General features: G+C 39.7%; 2 protein-coding genes across 2 annotated transcripts; one reads left to right on the top strand and one right to left on the bottom strand.

Annotated features, from left to right (window-relative positions):
• The first annotated feature begins 669 nt into the window (after window positions 1-669).
• On the top strand, window positions 670-7,358 carry znf710a (zinc finger protein 710a). Its single transcript, XM_077710261.1, has 5 exons — window positions 670-735; window positions 2,309-3,721; window positions 5,253-5,444; window positions 5,515-5,689; window positions 6,369-7,358. The coding sequence occupies exons 1-5, from the start codon at window positions 691-693 to the stop codon at window positions 6,527-6,529; spliced, it is 1,986 nt and encodes a 661-aa protein (XP_077566387.1). The 5' UTR covers window positions 670-690; the 3' UTR covers window positions 6,530-7,358.
• A 1,903-nt stretch (window positions 7,359-9,261) lies between these two features.
• idh2 (isocitrate dehydrogenase (NADP(+)) 2) lies at window positions 9,262-16,546 on the bottom strand. Its single transcript, XM_077710846.1, has 11 exons — window positions 16,327-16,546; window positions 13,598-13,689; window positions 13,112-13,277; window positions 12,500-12,660; window positions 11,620-11,763; window positions 11,139-11,275; window positions 10,911-11,062; window positions 10,717-10,829; window positions 10,538-10,635; window positions 10,376-10,468; window positions 9,262-9,665 (listed from the first exon to the last, which is right to left on the bottom strand). Exons 1-11 carry the CDS (start codon window positions 16,442-16,444, stop codon window positions 9,581-9,583), a joined length of 1,359 nt encoding a protein of 452 aa, XP_077566972.1. The 5' UTR covers window positions 16,445-16,546; the 3' UTR covers window positions 9,262-9,580.
• Between the last annotated feature and the right edge of the window lie 25 nt (window positions 16,547-16,571).

The raw sequence follows: 16,571 nt of genomic DNA, 5'->3' as shown, positions 1-16,571 counted from the left end.
GATTGACTGTCAATACTTTTTACTATTTACCCACTAAGAGTTGTTTTCCATTAAAAACAAACAAAAACATCAACTTTAGACTAAGTCCTACTCTTAGAGATGATGTTTTTGTTTGTTTTTAAATTAAAAAAAAACACTAGCCAATGTAAATATAAACAATATCAACTAACTTTTTAATTAGTGTCCACTTTTACTTTATGAGTAAAAAAAGAGCAACATATTAGACTACAAACTTCTCCGAATATACCAGTTTAGTAATTACCAACATCTCGACTCATTCCATTCCCATTAACTTAAATAGAAAAGAATCTATTTTCCAAAAGAGCGCGCTTTGACATGCATTCAATTCGTATCTCGAGGCAGCAAAGAGTGTGTGTGTGTGATCAAATCAAGATAGATCTTGTGTGTGTGTGTCTGCATAGAGAAAGAAAGATAAGATAGATGTATGTGTTTAGAAAGAGAAGAGAAAGAAAAAGAGAGATAGAAACGAGAGGGAGGGTTGGAGGAAGGAAAGAAATGGGGGTGATGCTGTGTGTGTGTGTGTTGGAAAGGGGGGGGGGGGCACAGTCAGTTGTGATAAGAGCAACAGTAGGAGGAGGAGGAGGAGGATGAGGCTTGGGACCGCCCCCTTTTCTCTGGCAGATATAAATAGGAGGTGGATTGTTTTACTCCACTCCTTTGGACTGAAGGATGAGATCCCTGAAACACCTCAAACATCCGTCCAGGAACAATGTGGTGAGTTCCTACAACTCAACAAAAACAGTTTTTTTTAGGCCATCGGGGGCGCCGTCCCGGACGCTTTGCGTCTTCTATGGGGGGTATCTTGAAAATTGTTGGCATGCTCTATCTCTTCTAAGACGTAGTACTTGGACAAGTGTTTTTTAGTAGTAGTATATGTCCGTTTTTTTGTGGCGTCTTTCCACTGGCAAGTTTCCCCGTCAAAGTGCGGCCTTGCGCAATGAGGCAGACTTCCTCTGTCATTTGTCTTTTTTTTCCTCTCTTTGAATGTTGTCAGCCTTTCACCATACTCTTGCTTTCTCTTCTTTCTCTCTCTCACAGTCTTTCTGTCTCCCCTCTCCTCCTCCTCCTCCTCCCCCTTTTCCTTCCCACCATCTCTCTTTCCCTTCCCTTCCTCTCCCTCTTCTCTCCCTCTCTTTCTTTATCTTTCAGCCCCTCCATCTCCTTTCTCTTTTGGTCTGTCTCCCTCCACTCCTCCCTCCCCCGCCCACAGTTCTTTCTCCTTCCCTCCCTCCTTCTTTCTCTTTTCTTCCTCCCTCCCTCCCTCACACACACACCCTCTCACTCCTTCCTTGTCTTTCACACGCAAACACACACACACACACACTCAGTCTGTCTTTCTGTCTCCGTCTGACGACTTTAAAAGCAGTAATTATAAATGAGGTGCTTATCAGGGCATCCCGGTCTCCTCTCCTCACCCCACGCGAGCCATCATGGCTCCCAAACTCCTCTCTCACCCTTCAATTCTTCCATGATTTCCTCCAAAAACTCTTGAAGGCATTTCCAAGAGAGTTGAGGACTATAAAATGAGTTTGAAACACAATCAAATGTCTGACATTGTTTAGGCGGACATTATTAAGTAAGTCTTCCAATGGGACAATGGGACTCAGAACTAGAGTCTGAAGACTTTCTGGCTAGCTGGGAGATCCCACAGGAAGTGTCGGGACAGTCCGCGGAAGTCAACTTCCTGGACGTCTTCTTGTGTTCTTTATTATTCGATGATGAGGCGAGGAAGGAAGTGGAGGGCTAACATGTATCTGTAGTTTTGTGTATATATATAATTACCTCCTCTAGCTAATGCTATGTGGATATGAATGAAGCAAGGAAAGGATTCGGTTTGTATGACAAGATGTGTTACCAAAAATCAAAATGTGGTTAAAGTGGCGGCCCGGGGGCCAAATCTGGCCCGCCAGATCATGTTGTGCGGCCCAGGAAAGTAAATCATAAGTGCCAACTTTCTGTTTTAGGATCAAATTCAAATGATAAGTATAAATGTATATTAAATTTCCTGATTTTTCCCCTTAAAAATCAATAATAGTCAATTTTTAATCATTTTTTTCTGTGTTTTTAGGTCAAAAAGTCAGTTTGTAAAATCTAAAAATATATTTTAAAAAAGCTAAAATAAACATTGTTTTAGATCTATAAAAAATTGAATATTCTGGGCTTTTAATCTAGTTCTTTTAATCCATTTATATAATAAAAATCTAAATATTATATCTAAAATGGTTTGGCCCACATAAAATCGAGTTGACGTTAAAGCCTTGGTTTAACTCTATTCTCTTTCTTTGAGGAGGAAGATGTCGGAATGCTACGAAGTTACCCAGAGCTGACCGAAAGCCAGATGGACGTGGGAACACAGACAGAACCCGTGGTGGTTCTCTCCCTAGCTCAAGCCGCCGTCCTGGGACTCATCTCCCAGAACGAAATCTTCGGTGCCACCATCGCTCCCAACGGTTTCTACACCGGCGAGTCCAAAGACTGTCCACCAAACCTTCCAGAAACCATGGACTACGAATGCACCGACCAACTTATCGGCGCCAACGGGGACTACCTCCCTGAACCCCCCGTGAACCCACCACCTCATCTCAACCCCCACGAACTAAGACCCAAAAAACCCGGGAAAAACGGAGAATTCGCGGCCAAAGCGGCGAGCCCACAAACACAAGTAAAAGGTGAACTGATTGAGACGGAGACATCTCCAGGTTGTGTGGACGACAGATGTCCAAAAAGCTCCTCGAGAGAACAAGCTTGGGGGAACGGTTCTCCATCTGTCAACGAAAACCCTCTAACAGACGTAGATGGCGCCCAAAGAGATCCAAAGGACGAAAACCTGAAAACTAAAGGGAAGGAAGAAGAATCTGCGGTAGAAGAAGAGCCGGCAGAGGAGGCGCTAAATCTAAAAACCAGTGGATGTCCCACAGAGTCTTCCGAAGGTAAATATTACCCATCCAAGGAGACCACCTACGAACAGTCGGCGGCATTACCGGGTGACTACGAGGGTAAGGGTCAAGCCATGCTATGGTCGGACCCCGAGGGTCTTGCCAGACGGATGCAAATCGACCGTCTGGACATCAACGTCCAAATCGACGAATCTTACTGCGTAGACGTGGGCGAAGGTCTAAAACGTTGGAAATGCCGAATGTGCGACAAGTCCTACACTTCTAAATACAACTTGGTAACACACATTCTGGGACACAACGGAATCAAACCCCACGAATGCGTCCATTGCGGGAAATTGTTTAAACAACCCAGCCATCTTCAAACTCACCTCCTAACCCACCAAGGAACCCGACCACATAAGTGTACGGTATGCGAGAAGGCCTTCACGCAGACTAGTCACCTGAAGAGACACATGTTGCAGCATAGCGACGTCAAGCCGTACAGTTGCCGTTTCTGCGGTCGGGGATTCGCTTACCCCAGCGAGTTGCGCACTCACGAAAGCAAACATGAAAACGGCCAATGCCACGTGTGTACGCAGTGCGGTATGGAGTTCCCGTCCTACGCGCACCTGAAGCGCCACCTGAGTAGCCATCAGGGTCCCGCTACGTACCAGTGCACCCAGTGCCACAAGTCCTTTGCGTACCGGAGCCAGTTGCAGAACCACTTGATGAAGCACCAAAATGTTCGTCCCTACGTTTGTCCGGAGTGCGGTATGGAGTTTGTCCAGATTCATCACCTCAGACAACATGCCCTGACACATAAGGTAGGAGTTAAGGGGGTATCCGGTCCGGTAACAAAGGTGCCGAAGAAAAACTGTTGTTAGCTACATTTCCTATCTGCAATTTATATTAGTTCATTTTCCCCAAATCGTTGTCTTCAATGGTAATCAATGAGTGAATAGGGAACCTTAAATTGCTCCAAAATTAACAAGAAGTCACTGAAAATGCCCAAAAAATCATCAGGAAGCCGGAAAAGAACAAGATGCATTCCTAAAAAGTCCCTCTAAAACTCATCTTTCTCATTTTCTGAACAGAGTTATCCAAACTAGGCTCTTAGGGGTGCTGGAGCCTATTCCAGCTGACTTCAGGCCCGAGGTGGGGGACACCCTGAATTGGTGGCCAGCCAATCGCAGGGCACACGCTCATACACTTAAAACACAGGTGTCAAAGTGGCGACCCGGGGGCCAAATCTGGCCCGCCGCATCATTTTGTGCGGCCCGAGAAAGTAAATGATTAGTGCCCAAATTCTGTTTTAGGATCAAATTAAAATGAAGAGTTTAGATGTATATTAAATGTCCTGATTATCCCCCTTTTAAATCAATAATTGTCATTTTTAATCAATTTTTTTCTGTTTTTAGTTCAAAAATCATTTTGTAAAATCTAAAAATATATTAAAAAAAGCTCAAATCAACATTATTTTAGATCTATAAACTTAGTGTCCAATCAGCCTAGCATGCATGTCTTTGGAATGTGGGAGGAAACGGGACTACCCGAAGAAAACCCACATGGGCCCGGGGCAAACATGCAAACTCCACACAAGTGTCAATTTATACATTTTCCCAGTATTTTAGTAGTTTACAAAATATTGAATTTAGAGCCTACTGATTGGGCACCCTGTCCACTTTTGGGGATTTTTTTTTAGACTTTTTAGCAAATATGTGCCATGCTGAATTTTTTAAGTTTTTAATTAAAAAAAAAAAATCTCTTAATAAGGGGAATTGCAAAACATTAATGAGGGAAGCAATTGGCAGAGTTTGACAGTTTTGAAGTACCCTAAAATTAGGTGAAAAATAAAGTGACGTAAAATTGCCTGCCATTGAATATGATAGATAGATCAAGTTGGCATAAATGTGGCCAAGTTTGAGACCCCCGCATTAAAAAAAAGTCCATCTTTCACTCGCCGATTGAAAGAAACATTGGAAGTCAACAGTCAATAGAAGAATAGTCTCAGAAAATGAGAAATGATACCACACCACTACACTGACAACTTGTCTTTACTATCTGCAACAACACACGTCCCTAATCTTCAATAGATCTTCAACTTCCTATTGGGCTCAATTCTCCATTGATGTCACTTTGCTTTGGTAAGCCGTTCAAAGCCTTTTGTGTCCAACTCAATCGCTATTTATCTCACTATCTCCTTATAAAAATCAGCTTGATTTCAAACATAAATGTAATTTCTATACAAACTGAAAAAAACACAACTAGCATTTCAAACTGTGGAAATACAACAATAATTTAGGACAAAATTACATTACAAATGTCTAACCTTGCTTTTTATCGCTACCTTGACAGGGAATGAAAGAATTCAAATGCGAAGTCTGTTCCCGAGAGTTTACATTATCCGCCAATCTGAAGCGACACATGCTAATCCATGCTAGCGTAAGACCCTTCCAATGCCACGTATGCTTCAAAACATTCGTCCAAAAACAGACACTCAAGACGCACATGATTGTCCATCTACCCGTGAAGCCGTTCAAATGCAAGGTGGGTGAAAGCCGATTCGGGAAAAAGAAGGAGCCGCCACTCAATTATTGGCTGGCGTCCGGTCTTTTAGGTGTGCGGGAAGTCCTTTAACAGAATGTACAACCTTCTGGGCCACATGCATCTCCACGCCGGGAGCAAGCCCTTCAAATGTCCGTACTGTAACAGCAAGTTCAATTTGAAGGGAAACCTCAGCCGACATATGAAGGTCAAACATGGAATCGCGGATGGCTCGACGGAAGGACACGGTTAGTGACTTGGGGAGGATTGGTCGCCAATTAGCAGTAGTGTGAAATAAGTGATTTTCGATTTGCAGTTGTGCTTTATTTTTTGATTTTATTCTTTTGTTGTACACTTATAATTTGAGTTTTTTTGCCTTTAGTCTAGAACAGACATGGGCAAACTACGGTCTGCGGGCCACATACGGCTCGTTAGGCCTTTTAATCCGGCCTGCCGAAGTTGTCAAAATGTTTTTAGTTTTTTTCCCCAAGATGGCGCCATCATGCAGAAGCCATTGGCAGTAGCTTTGTCCACTCTTATTAGTTTTTTGTCTTTTATAGCCCCTCTATCTTTTTTTAAATTACATTTTAATATTTCTTAATACATTCCTTTTTACTTTGTACTTTATATTTTTTACTTTAATGATGAGTGATATGTTAATACTTTAGTCCTTTTTTCTATTTATGTTTCATATGTACTGTTAACGGATGCACTTTTTTATATGTATCGTATCCTGTGCTGACCCCGTCCATCTGTCAATTTTTTTAAGACAACGTGGCCCAAAAGTTTCCTAAGATTATAAAAAGTCAAGTTAAGAGGTCCACTGTCAAAAACCCCCATTGATGCTACATATATTAACTGCACATATACTAAGCAAGATTCCCAATAAATTTGATAATTTTTTGTTGTTGTTTTCCCTCCTTTTAGAGCCTCCTCAAGACACAGAAGGACAAGTGGACTACGACGAAAGCTTTGAATTCAGCGAGCGACAAAACCGGGCAAACAACACCACAGATATTTCAAAACTATCGCAAATGGAGTACTACAGTAACTATGGGAAAGGTGCCGGGCGATGCAGTACTGCTTGAGTTAGCAAAGCTAGCCCCCAAAAAAGTCTAAAAGGAGTAGACTTTTGTTTGTTTTTTTATATATGTTTTTTTGGGTGGGTAAAAATCTTGGGGTATTCTTCAAGAAACCCACTAAACTGCACATTGTTACGCACTGGAATTATTATTATTTTTACACCAAGTATCATATAAAAATGCTTAGTTCTCTAAGGAAAAACCAAAATGCTAATGTGGTAGTGCTATAGGCTAAATGTCCATTTTAACTGAAAATGACTTATTTTAATGAGAATATTTCATCATTACATGTTAGGGTGGACATTTTGATGCCATAAATCCATGTTTATTGTTGTTTTGTTTTTTAATTTCCTTTTTTTAAGCTAGCTTGTTTGGTGAGTGGCTTTTTGACTAGCTAGCTAGCCAGGTAGCTTTTTGACTCGCTAGCTTCAATGAATGTTTTGAGCATTTTCTTTCTGGCATTGTTAAAAATATCCACAAAATACTTTATATTGGACTATTAGACATGACCTTCGTAAAGATAATAATAATAATAAGGCACAAAAATACCATCATCAAAGATTGAAACCAAATTGAAAGGAGTCAAAAATTTCATTAGCCTTTTTTTCAGTAAATGCAGAGCAAGTTGTCTTAGAAAAATACTTAAAACTTTGCTTGCAGTTGAAAATTTCAAGCCTTCAATTGAATGTCACCTGAACACAATTGATTTGTTGTAAAATATGAAAAAAGGCCTAACAGGACACCTTAAATTCAAGTACTGTAATCCTCAAAATGTCTTCTAATATGATTGCGTTCCACCCGCAACATTTTGCACATAAAAAAATAGAATAAACCCAAATAAGAGAATTAAACATTTATAAACAAGTGTAAAACAATTAAAGCTGGATTAAACTGACCTGTAGTTGGGCAGTGACTCTTTTGTGCACGACGGGTGTAAAACATGCATCTGCTCGACCTGAAATAACCAAAATAATATAAATTTGAAGTTTGATGCAACAATATTTTACAGCAATTACCATCTAAACGTACTTGCATATCATCAAAGCATGTGACCGGACATTTGGTCGCCAGTCAAAAGTACTTATAAATTAAACAGTACTTAGATATTAACTCCTTCTCTTAGGTATTTAACTCTCTCATAGATATTATACTCTCTCTGGTGAATATAATTTTGAGAGCTAGTTTCAACAGTAAACTATCTTTAACCATTTAACCGGCGACCAAAAGACCTGGCGACCAAACGTCCAAACACCCATCATGCCTACTGTGTCCACATTTTGAAGACAAATGCATTGATGTTTTTTTTTTTTTTTTATACTACACCTAAACATTGAGACAATCCTTGATCTATTATATGAAAACCAACAGAAAAGGTCAGGGAAGAAGACCTGTGTTTTAAGTTCCATTTTTTTTTTGCTCACCAAAGGTTAACATACTGCACAGAAGAACCTTGTTTTGTACTGTTATGAAGTAAATACTCCAACCAAATTAGCTAAATATCACTGGAACTACACTTTACTGTATATTATTGTAAAGAATCCATTTGTTGTATATCGGAATGAATAGCATTGAGAACCAGTTTACACGATAAAGTTTACGAATGTAAAGATTTGAATGAAATGTTTTCATGAAAATAGAAAAATTCAATTGCCAAAGAATCCGCGAACTATTCTTGCAGTTATTCTTTTCAAGTTGGGACACTGGATTTCTTTAGGACCAATTTCAGATCTTGTGAAATTGCTTTTTTTCCCTCCTTTAAAAAAAAAAATGGGTGAAGCACAATATGAATTGTCCTTGAAGAAGAGCCAAGATACAAATACAAAGTGCCCCTCCGTTGTGTCGTGGGAGGAACCCGGCGTCCGTCACGTTGCCAGACAGTCTCAAGTGACCGACGACAAACTCACGTGGTCTGACAGGGTCGCAGACCTTGCAGAAAAAAAAAATAATTTAGGAAAGCGCAATATGTTCAGTTTTCTTAAATTTGCCACTCATTAGGGAAGAAAAAAAATAAACATACTACTTAAACAGTCGACATGCAATGCAGATCATACATTCAAAATAAAACTGCTGACCAGATTTCCTTGTTTTTGGGAGTTTAAATACTTTGGAGGCACTACATGTCCAAGCCAATTTGACGTCTATCATTTTTCATAAAATGTATAAAGAAAAAAAATATTTTTTTTCAATAACTGGACTTACACCAGTTAATTTTCTTACCTGACAAAATATCATATATATTAATGAATATATCTTTTAACATTATTGGAGGCAAGAAAAAAAATGCAATTGTTTTTACTCAAATTAGTTTTTACCAAAATTGTCACTTATCCTATCAAGCATTAATGCTAACTATTAGCATAATATTCCTGCCAAAACATAAATGATGAAGTAAAATGTAGTCAGACAATACTTGGTCACATTTTGTATGGGAAATAAATGACCTAGGTTGTAACAAAGTGGACAATATGGCATGTACTGTATATGCTAGTATAGCACTGCCCCCTGGTGGCCATGAAACAAACGAGTATTCGCAACTCCAAAGTCCATTGAATTGAAGTAATCTAAAAAAAAACGCTTTAATTACTTAAGCAACTAATAATCAGTATATTTAAAATGACAAATTTTGAGTATTTTAAATCTACTAATTTTAAAAAGGGACAGATGAGTCATGTTTTGAATTCTACCAAAAATAAAATCCCGTAAAAGTGTTTTAACTTACACAACTCACAAAGGTGATGTGCGGGTCAAACAACGGGTTTATTGGCAAATGTGCTGTAGCCATGAAACAGTTTGGAATACAGTACTAAACATTACAAAAATAAAACCTTGCAAGACATTGGACGGGTGTTACAGGAGGAAAAGAAGTGCCAAGTGTAACTTAACAGTTCAATAACCCCTAAGAGAACACTAAATACTTCTATAGATAACACAAACGTTTGTCCTTCCGATGGAAAAAAAAATGTCTGAATTGATTGACCTTTAAGTTAAAAACGAGGTACAAAAACCGAAGACGGACAAAGCCACCTCCATGTTAGCTGTAGTCCTTCTTGGAGTCCTTTATTTGCCCAAGGCTTTTTCTAAATTGGTCTTGATGGCATCGAGGAAGTCTGTGGTGTTGACGTAGTGCTCATTCAGTTTGACACTGTTGAATAAAAAGAAAAAAAGATGGGAATTATGAATATAAAAACATGGAATTATTAATATATTGAATTACCAAACTCTAGCATGGGTTCTTAAACACTTTAACAGATTAATAATTCTATAAAAATAGTATAATTAATGAATTTCTTTGGATTTTAGATTAGACATTTTAATTCTGAATTTACTCAAAATAAGATCAAGAAAAAGAGTGAAATTGACTTAATTTTTACCCTTACGAGGCGATTGGATATTTCTTTCTTTGTGACTCATCACATGACTTTGTACTCTTATGAGCAAGTGATATAAATGAGATAAAAATAATAAAAATTGCTGGATTCAAAAATAAAAGGAACTTCTAAAAAAAGAAAAGAACAAACTTAACTAGAGTAATCCCTCGAATATGGCGGTTATTTTTATCATGAAATTAAAATAAATGAATTTACTATAATTGAGGGAAAACTAATAGTTTTTGGTGTACTCAACTTAAATTATTGACTGCCTTTGACAGAAATGGACATCCAACTCATTTCAACTCTGGTCTCATTCTTTACACCAGTTGCCCCAGTTCAAATGGAATGGGCGTATACTAATTCCAAACCAATTCAAATCCAGACCCAATAAAACATTTGTCAGGGCAATGAAGAGTCCAAAAATTTAATCAAAGGGCTCTAAAATAGTTACCAGTGAAAGAATTTGTCACAAATAACTTACTTTGACAGTCCATGGATGCAACCGGCGAGATCCTTGGTCATGGTGCCGCTCTCTACCGTCTCAACGCACACTCGCTCCAGAGTCTGGGAGAACCTGACATATCAAAACAAATAGTTTTTAATTTCCTAATATGGAAACATTTTAACAGCAAATAGCTTTTACTTGATCAGATCGGGATTTCCATCGAGTTTCCCACGGTGCTCCAGGCCTCTGGTCCAGGCAAAGATGCTGGCGATGGGGTTAGTACTAGTCGGCCTTCCCTTTAAATATAAAAAAAAGTACATCTTGTTACAATGGCCACATTCCAAGTGGGTAAAGTTAAGGATGGTGCTTGAAATAACCTTCTGGTGCTCGCGGTAGTGCCTGGTGACTGTGCCATGGGCCGCCTCTGCCTCAATAGTCTTGCCATCGGGACAGATTAGCACGGATGTCATAAGTCCAAGAGAACCAAAACCTGAAGAAGTACGACAGAAAATGAGATTGGTGATCATGTACAGAGAAAATGGAGGGGAAAAAAAGCCCATCTCCTTCCTACCTTGTGCGAGGATGTCAGACTGAACATCGCCATCGTAGTTCTTGCACGCCCACACAAAGGCTCCGGAAGATTTCAGTACTTGAGCGACCATGTCGTCGATAAGCCTGTGCTCGTACCAGATCTTAAGTTTGTCAAACTCGGGCTTGTAATGCCTGGAAAAGAAAAATAAACAAAAAGGATAGCAACAAGGAAGCATGACGTGGTTAAATATCTTCCATAGCAACTTACTTTTGAAAGATGTCCTCAAAAATGTCTTTAAATCTGCCATCATAAGCTTTCAGAATGGTGTTCTTTGTACTCATGTATAGCGGCCACTTCTTGTTAATGGCGTACTGGAAGCAACTGTGTGCGAAGCCTGTGATAGACTGATGAGAGGAAGAGCAAAGAGGAAAAAGAGAAAAAGCAATCAGTTCTCAGGTGCACTAGTTTTATCTATCCGAGAGCTCGAAAAGCAAGCAATCCTAATCTTGTCACCCTGAGAGGTTAAACGTTATCTACTCTGCGCGACCACTGATGTTGTTAAACCAAACAGAGCGCCTCTGACAGATAACACAAACAGAAAAGTTGCCACTAGCCGTGTAGCGACCGCTTTATACTTTTCAAAATGACTCACTCAGACGGAAGAGGTTCACGAGATTAGCTTTTGAAGTGGAAAGAAAACGTCCCATGGGCAAAATGGCTCTCAATCAACGGAGCATCCCCATCTTACCTCGTCGGTGTTGTACATTCCCATTCCGCAGCCACCCGCTGGGAAGTCGTACACTTCCCATTCCTTTCCGGCGCTGCCGTCGGTAGGCGAGAAGATGATCTTGAATTTTCCGGGCTTGTCCACAACAAAGTCAGTCGCTCGGTACTGTAAGAGAATTCAGTGTCATTTCCCCAGAATGGCCTACATCAGTGGTGTCAAACATACGGCCCGCGGGCCGGATCCGGCCCGTCTGGTGGTTTGGTACGGCACGGGGAAGAGGTGCATTGTATAAAAAAAAAAAAGAATTTTCTTTAAAATTTGTAGTTCTTGTATTATCCGCTAGGGGAAGCAGTGTTTTAGTGCGTGCAAACATGAATTGACATTTATTTATGTTCTTATATTATTCTCTTGTTCATGATATATTGTTCATAATGTAAAAGGAAAATTCTGTTAATAAACATTTTGATAATTGACTCATTCTTTGCACTAATTATTAGTATAAGTGACTAATAATTAGTGGAAAAAAGTAGGCTTATTGTTAGTTCTATGTCATTTTGCAATGAGTTTACTGGTCCGGCCCGCTTGATCTCAAATGAAGCTATATTCGGCCCCCAGATCAAAGGGAGTTTGACACCCCTTGGCTACATCGTCATTGGTATGCATCAACACTACAGTAATCCCTCGATTATCACATCTTCACCTATCGCAAAGTCACAACTTTGCTATTAATACGATTTTTTTTACAAGTTCATAAAAATATGAAAATCCATGCTGCAACTCTTAAACCGAAGCCAAAAGACAAAAAGTTATAATAGGGGTGGCCCTACATCCATTGTTTCTGTCTGGTCTAAATTAACTGTGAAATCAGAGGGATTACTGTATTTCCTATGCACAAACTTACCTGGTCACCAAAAGCGTGTCTGCCAATGGTGATGGGCTGCGTCCAGCCGGGAACCAGTCTGGGAATGTTCTTGCAGATGATTGGCTCACGGAAAACCGTGCCCCCCAGGATGTTCCTGATGGTACCGTTGGGGCTCTTCCACATCTTCTTCAGGCTAAACTCTACATACAAGAAAATAATTCACATAAGAAGTCATAACAAAACAATACATTCAGAAAATGAACGCAACCAAATCTGCTCAACAGCCTACAAAGTGATTGTCTTTTTGGAGAGGATAAAGAATATCCACATTGCAAAAATGACACCAGTTTCCTTAGCTTGTCTGTAACATTTTACATTGTGCATTAGCATTAAACTAGCAGGCTAGTTTAATGTGAAGTTAACTTTCCCTGATATTGATATTATCAAATATTCCATGGTAATTATGCCAGTACAGAAAATTTACAATTCCTAAATTCTAGTTGGATTTTTTTTGGATGCAAAATTACAAGTCGAGCCAAGCACCTCAAAACCAAAAGTGCTTCAAGTGATTTCTCTAACAGAATATATATATATATTTTTTAAATAAATATCCAAGTGTACAATGTTACTATGAGCACACCATGTACAAACCTTGCACTCTGTCTTCATCAGGTGTGATGGTGGCACATTTAACCGCCACGCTGTACTTTTTGGTGGCCAGAGCGGAGTCGATGGTCACCTGATCATCCGTCTGATCTCGGTATGGTAGCCCGAGGTCGTAATACTTGAGCTCGACATCGACGTTGGACAGGATGAGCTGCACGAAAAAAAAACAGCAGCATTCAGCAATATAAACAGAGAAACAACATATCAAAATGTATTTGCACTTCATGGCAATGGCGGAAAATGTCGATGAAATATCCCAAGCGCCACCTACAGTCTTCCTAGAAGCATGCAAATTTTGTGAATGAACCCTTACTGAAACCCCGCCCACAATTTACACATGCATAGTTGGCTCCGCCCACTTCTTACTCATATCCACGTGTCAGTCTGGTTTAAAAATAACCATGTCAAAAGAGCATAGACTTGACACGCGTTTATCTTAATGCATTCACCCCAAAAAAAAATATATCCCACCTTCTCCTTGATGAACTCCCAGATGATTCTGGTCATCTCATCTCCGTCCATCTCCACCACAGGCTGGGCCACTTTGATGCGTTTGTCGGCATCTGTCAGTCACATTTAGTAAATAGACTTAACACAGTCCAGTCTGATATTGAATAGTAATTATATGCTAGTTTCAAAATTGGCAACCCTTGAAAAGTTTTTAAAAAATAGGTGCCAAAAAGACATTACATTCATCACCTCAGAGGCATTTTAACACCGGCAGTTAAACCTGTTTATTCAACAACAAAAGAAGCAGTGGATCTTGAATATGTTCTTCCATGCCCCATACTGAACCTGAACCAGGTAATTTGGTTATAATCCTGCCAGGAGACAGACTAGTAAATCCAGGGACACAGCTAACAAGATAACCTTCTTAGAAGTAGTAATCTTATCAAGTTGAGGGTATTGGTCGTATTATACATTTTAAATAGTGATGTGAAGCGTTCATGAACTGGCAAGGCTTGATTGTGTTAATGATAGTTGACATTCTGTTGTGGAATGTGAGTGATATTTCCAGAAGCCACATTAAACTTTCTGCAAGGGTGAAATAACTCCAAATGTAAGATATTCCATCTTTCATTCATTCTGATTTTATTATTTAGCAACACCAAATGTTGACAAGAGTCTATTTGACTTCCAGGATACATTTTTGTGCAACGTCTCAAAAAAAACATCTTAAAATATGTCCTCTTTTCGCCAGCAGGACCACTTGAGTGATGTTAAAAACTACAAAGTGGAAGAAGCAAATGAAGGTCTGTCAAACCCAGTTAAAACCTGACCTCTCCCCCCCTACTCGATGCTGGTTTGTGGAGACATATGACCTACTCGCACCTGTCCAAATAGTCACTGCTCTGTTCCCAGGCAGCATCCAAGTGCCCTCAGTGGCCATCTGATGAACTAAAAATAATCCAGCAGTGTAGACACCCAGCATTGATATTATAATAACATCAAAAACTGGACTAGGGAATAAATTTAAATGATTCTGGATCACTATAGATGGCAGTTTGGGAGTCCACTTTCGTTAGTAATACAAGAATGAGTGAACATTAACCACATAGGAAGTAGACTCAGTCTAGAAAAAAAACATTATATGAGATCCATAGAAAATAACATTAACTTACTGTCCTCCATTTAAAAAGGTAATAAACATACTGTAAATGCTACATTGTTGAAACTTCAATTATACGACTAGGCTCCATTAAGCTAAATCTGTTGCTTCTGGGACGCTGCCATCACAATAGAGGGGAGTGAGAGCAAGTGAGGGGGTGGGAGCTGAATATATTATGTAACTGTGGATGTATCAACACCAAGCTTGAAGGGCGAGCGCCTCAAAGTTATGCAGGGCTACTTGTGGATTCTTCAAATCCCTTAAATAGAATAAAAAGACATCTGTAGTTTGTTATCTTTTAAAACTGTATGGCCTCATTATAGAGTTATAACCGATCAACATTCCTTTAGAAGAGAGCCGAGTCGTCGTGTTAAAACGACCTCGGTCACCTTAAATGCCCTTCCAGGTTTAGTTCACCCTTTCACACACATCTTGGCATTCCCAACTTTATAGAGGGTCATAAACAGTAGCCTGATGTATAAAAATGTAACAGTGGAGTGAGACTGGAGACTACAGTCTCGATAAAGTGAAAGTTAGACACTTTATTTCCATTGTTTTGCAATTTAAAGCCCATTTTAAAAGGACAGCAAATGCAAAACACACAAGAGTAATACCTATATTTAAATTCAATACAACGCCATTACAAGTTGCCTGTTGTCCTTAACTTGACCCTTTAAAAAAACTTAAATGTTAAGCTTTATTGGTGAATACAGGTCGGGTGGGTAGTTTTAGCTTGCAGTAAAATTTTGAGCAGCCTGCAGAAATAACGCGAATTGTGTATTTAATAGCACAGATTAAAGAAAAAGCTTTTATTTTTAGTGTATGATGCCGATGCAAAAGTAGGGGTAAAACTACTATAAACTAAAATTGACTGTCGTATTTAGCCGATTTGCATCCAAAATGTCGATAGCGGCGTGGTGATTTATTTGGAGCAGCGAGTGGATGGAAAACATTACGTAGGACACCGGCAGCCATTTCTGACCCCGGCAGAGGCTCGTATACGACGACGCCTGACCTTGGAGAAACTTTTCCCCCAGTGATAACTTAAAGGTTAGATAGTCAACTTTATGCCAGGATGTTATTTTTCCCCCAAAACAAGTCAGACTTGTCGTACATTGATAAAAACTCCGAAAATAGTCACTTTAGCATCCATAAAGACGCCTTCTATTCATCTTAACGCTACTATGAATCTTCGAGTGACTTCCATTGTGAGACGTAGTTTGGCATTGTTCCAAAGAGTTAAATGTTTGTCTTTTCAGCGCGAATTTACATACTCTGCGGTGAGAACAAAGACTTCTCTCGCCCTTAGTTGTGCAAAAAAAACGACAAATACTCGACGCCATTCATACAATAACAATTTGGTTTAAGAATTTACATGTTTTTAACAGGTGTTTTTGGGCAAATCGGTTAAAACTAACGACCAAACCCATTCAGTTTGCCTCTATTTAAGTTAGCCCACGCAAGTCCCGGTTAGCAAAGCTAACCGGGTGCTTGCTATAGAAAACCCATTCAACTCTTCACATGTAGCTTAGCCTATTCATTGCATTACAAATTCTAATCAATTGCGTATTGGTTTTTGGGGTGCACTCACAGTTTCTTTGTTGGAACGCCTGACACTGAGCGGCCGGGGCGAGCACCGCGGGGCTTCTGGAAAAGGTTGCGGAGGCAGACTTCGATAGTGTGCTGAGGACTTTAAGATATCCAGCCATGTCTCCCCGGCCTGGATCACTTAGCGACGGTTACTCGACGAAGCTCAAGAGAAGAGAGGAAGGAAGGCGAAGAGAGACGCACTACAATATAGCAGCTGTCGGTGGAATAAGCACCGCCCCCTTTTCC

This window comes from Stigmatopora nigra, chromosome 2, assembly GCF_051989575.1.
Source record: "Stigmatopora nigra isolate UIUO_SnigA chromosome 2, RoL_Snig_1.1, whole genome shotgun sequence".
Classification (NCBI taxonomy): domain Eukaryota; kingdom Metazoa; phylum Chordata; class Actinopteri; order Syngnathiformes; family Syngnathidae; genus Stigmatopora; species Stigmatopora nigra.
This window is presented reverse-complemented; position numbering and strand designations above follow the sequence as displayed.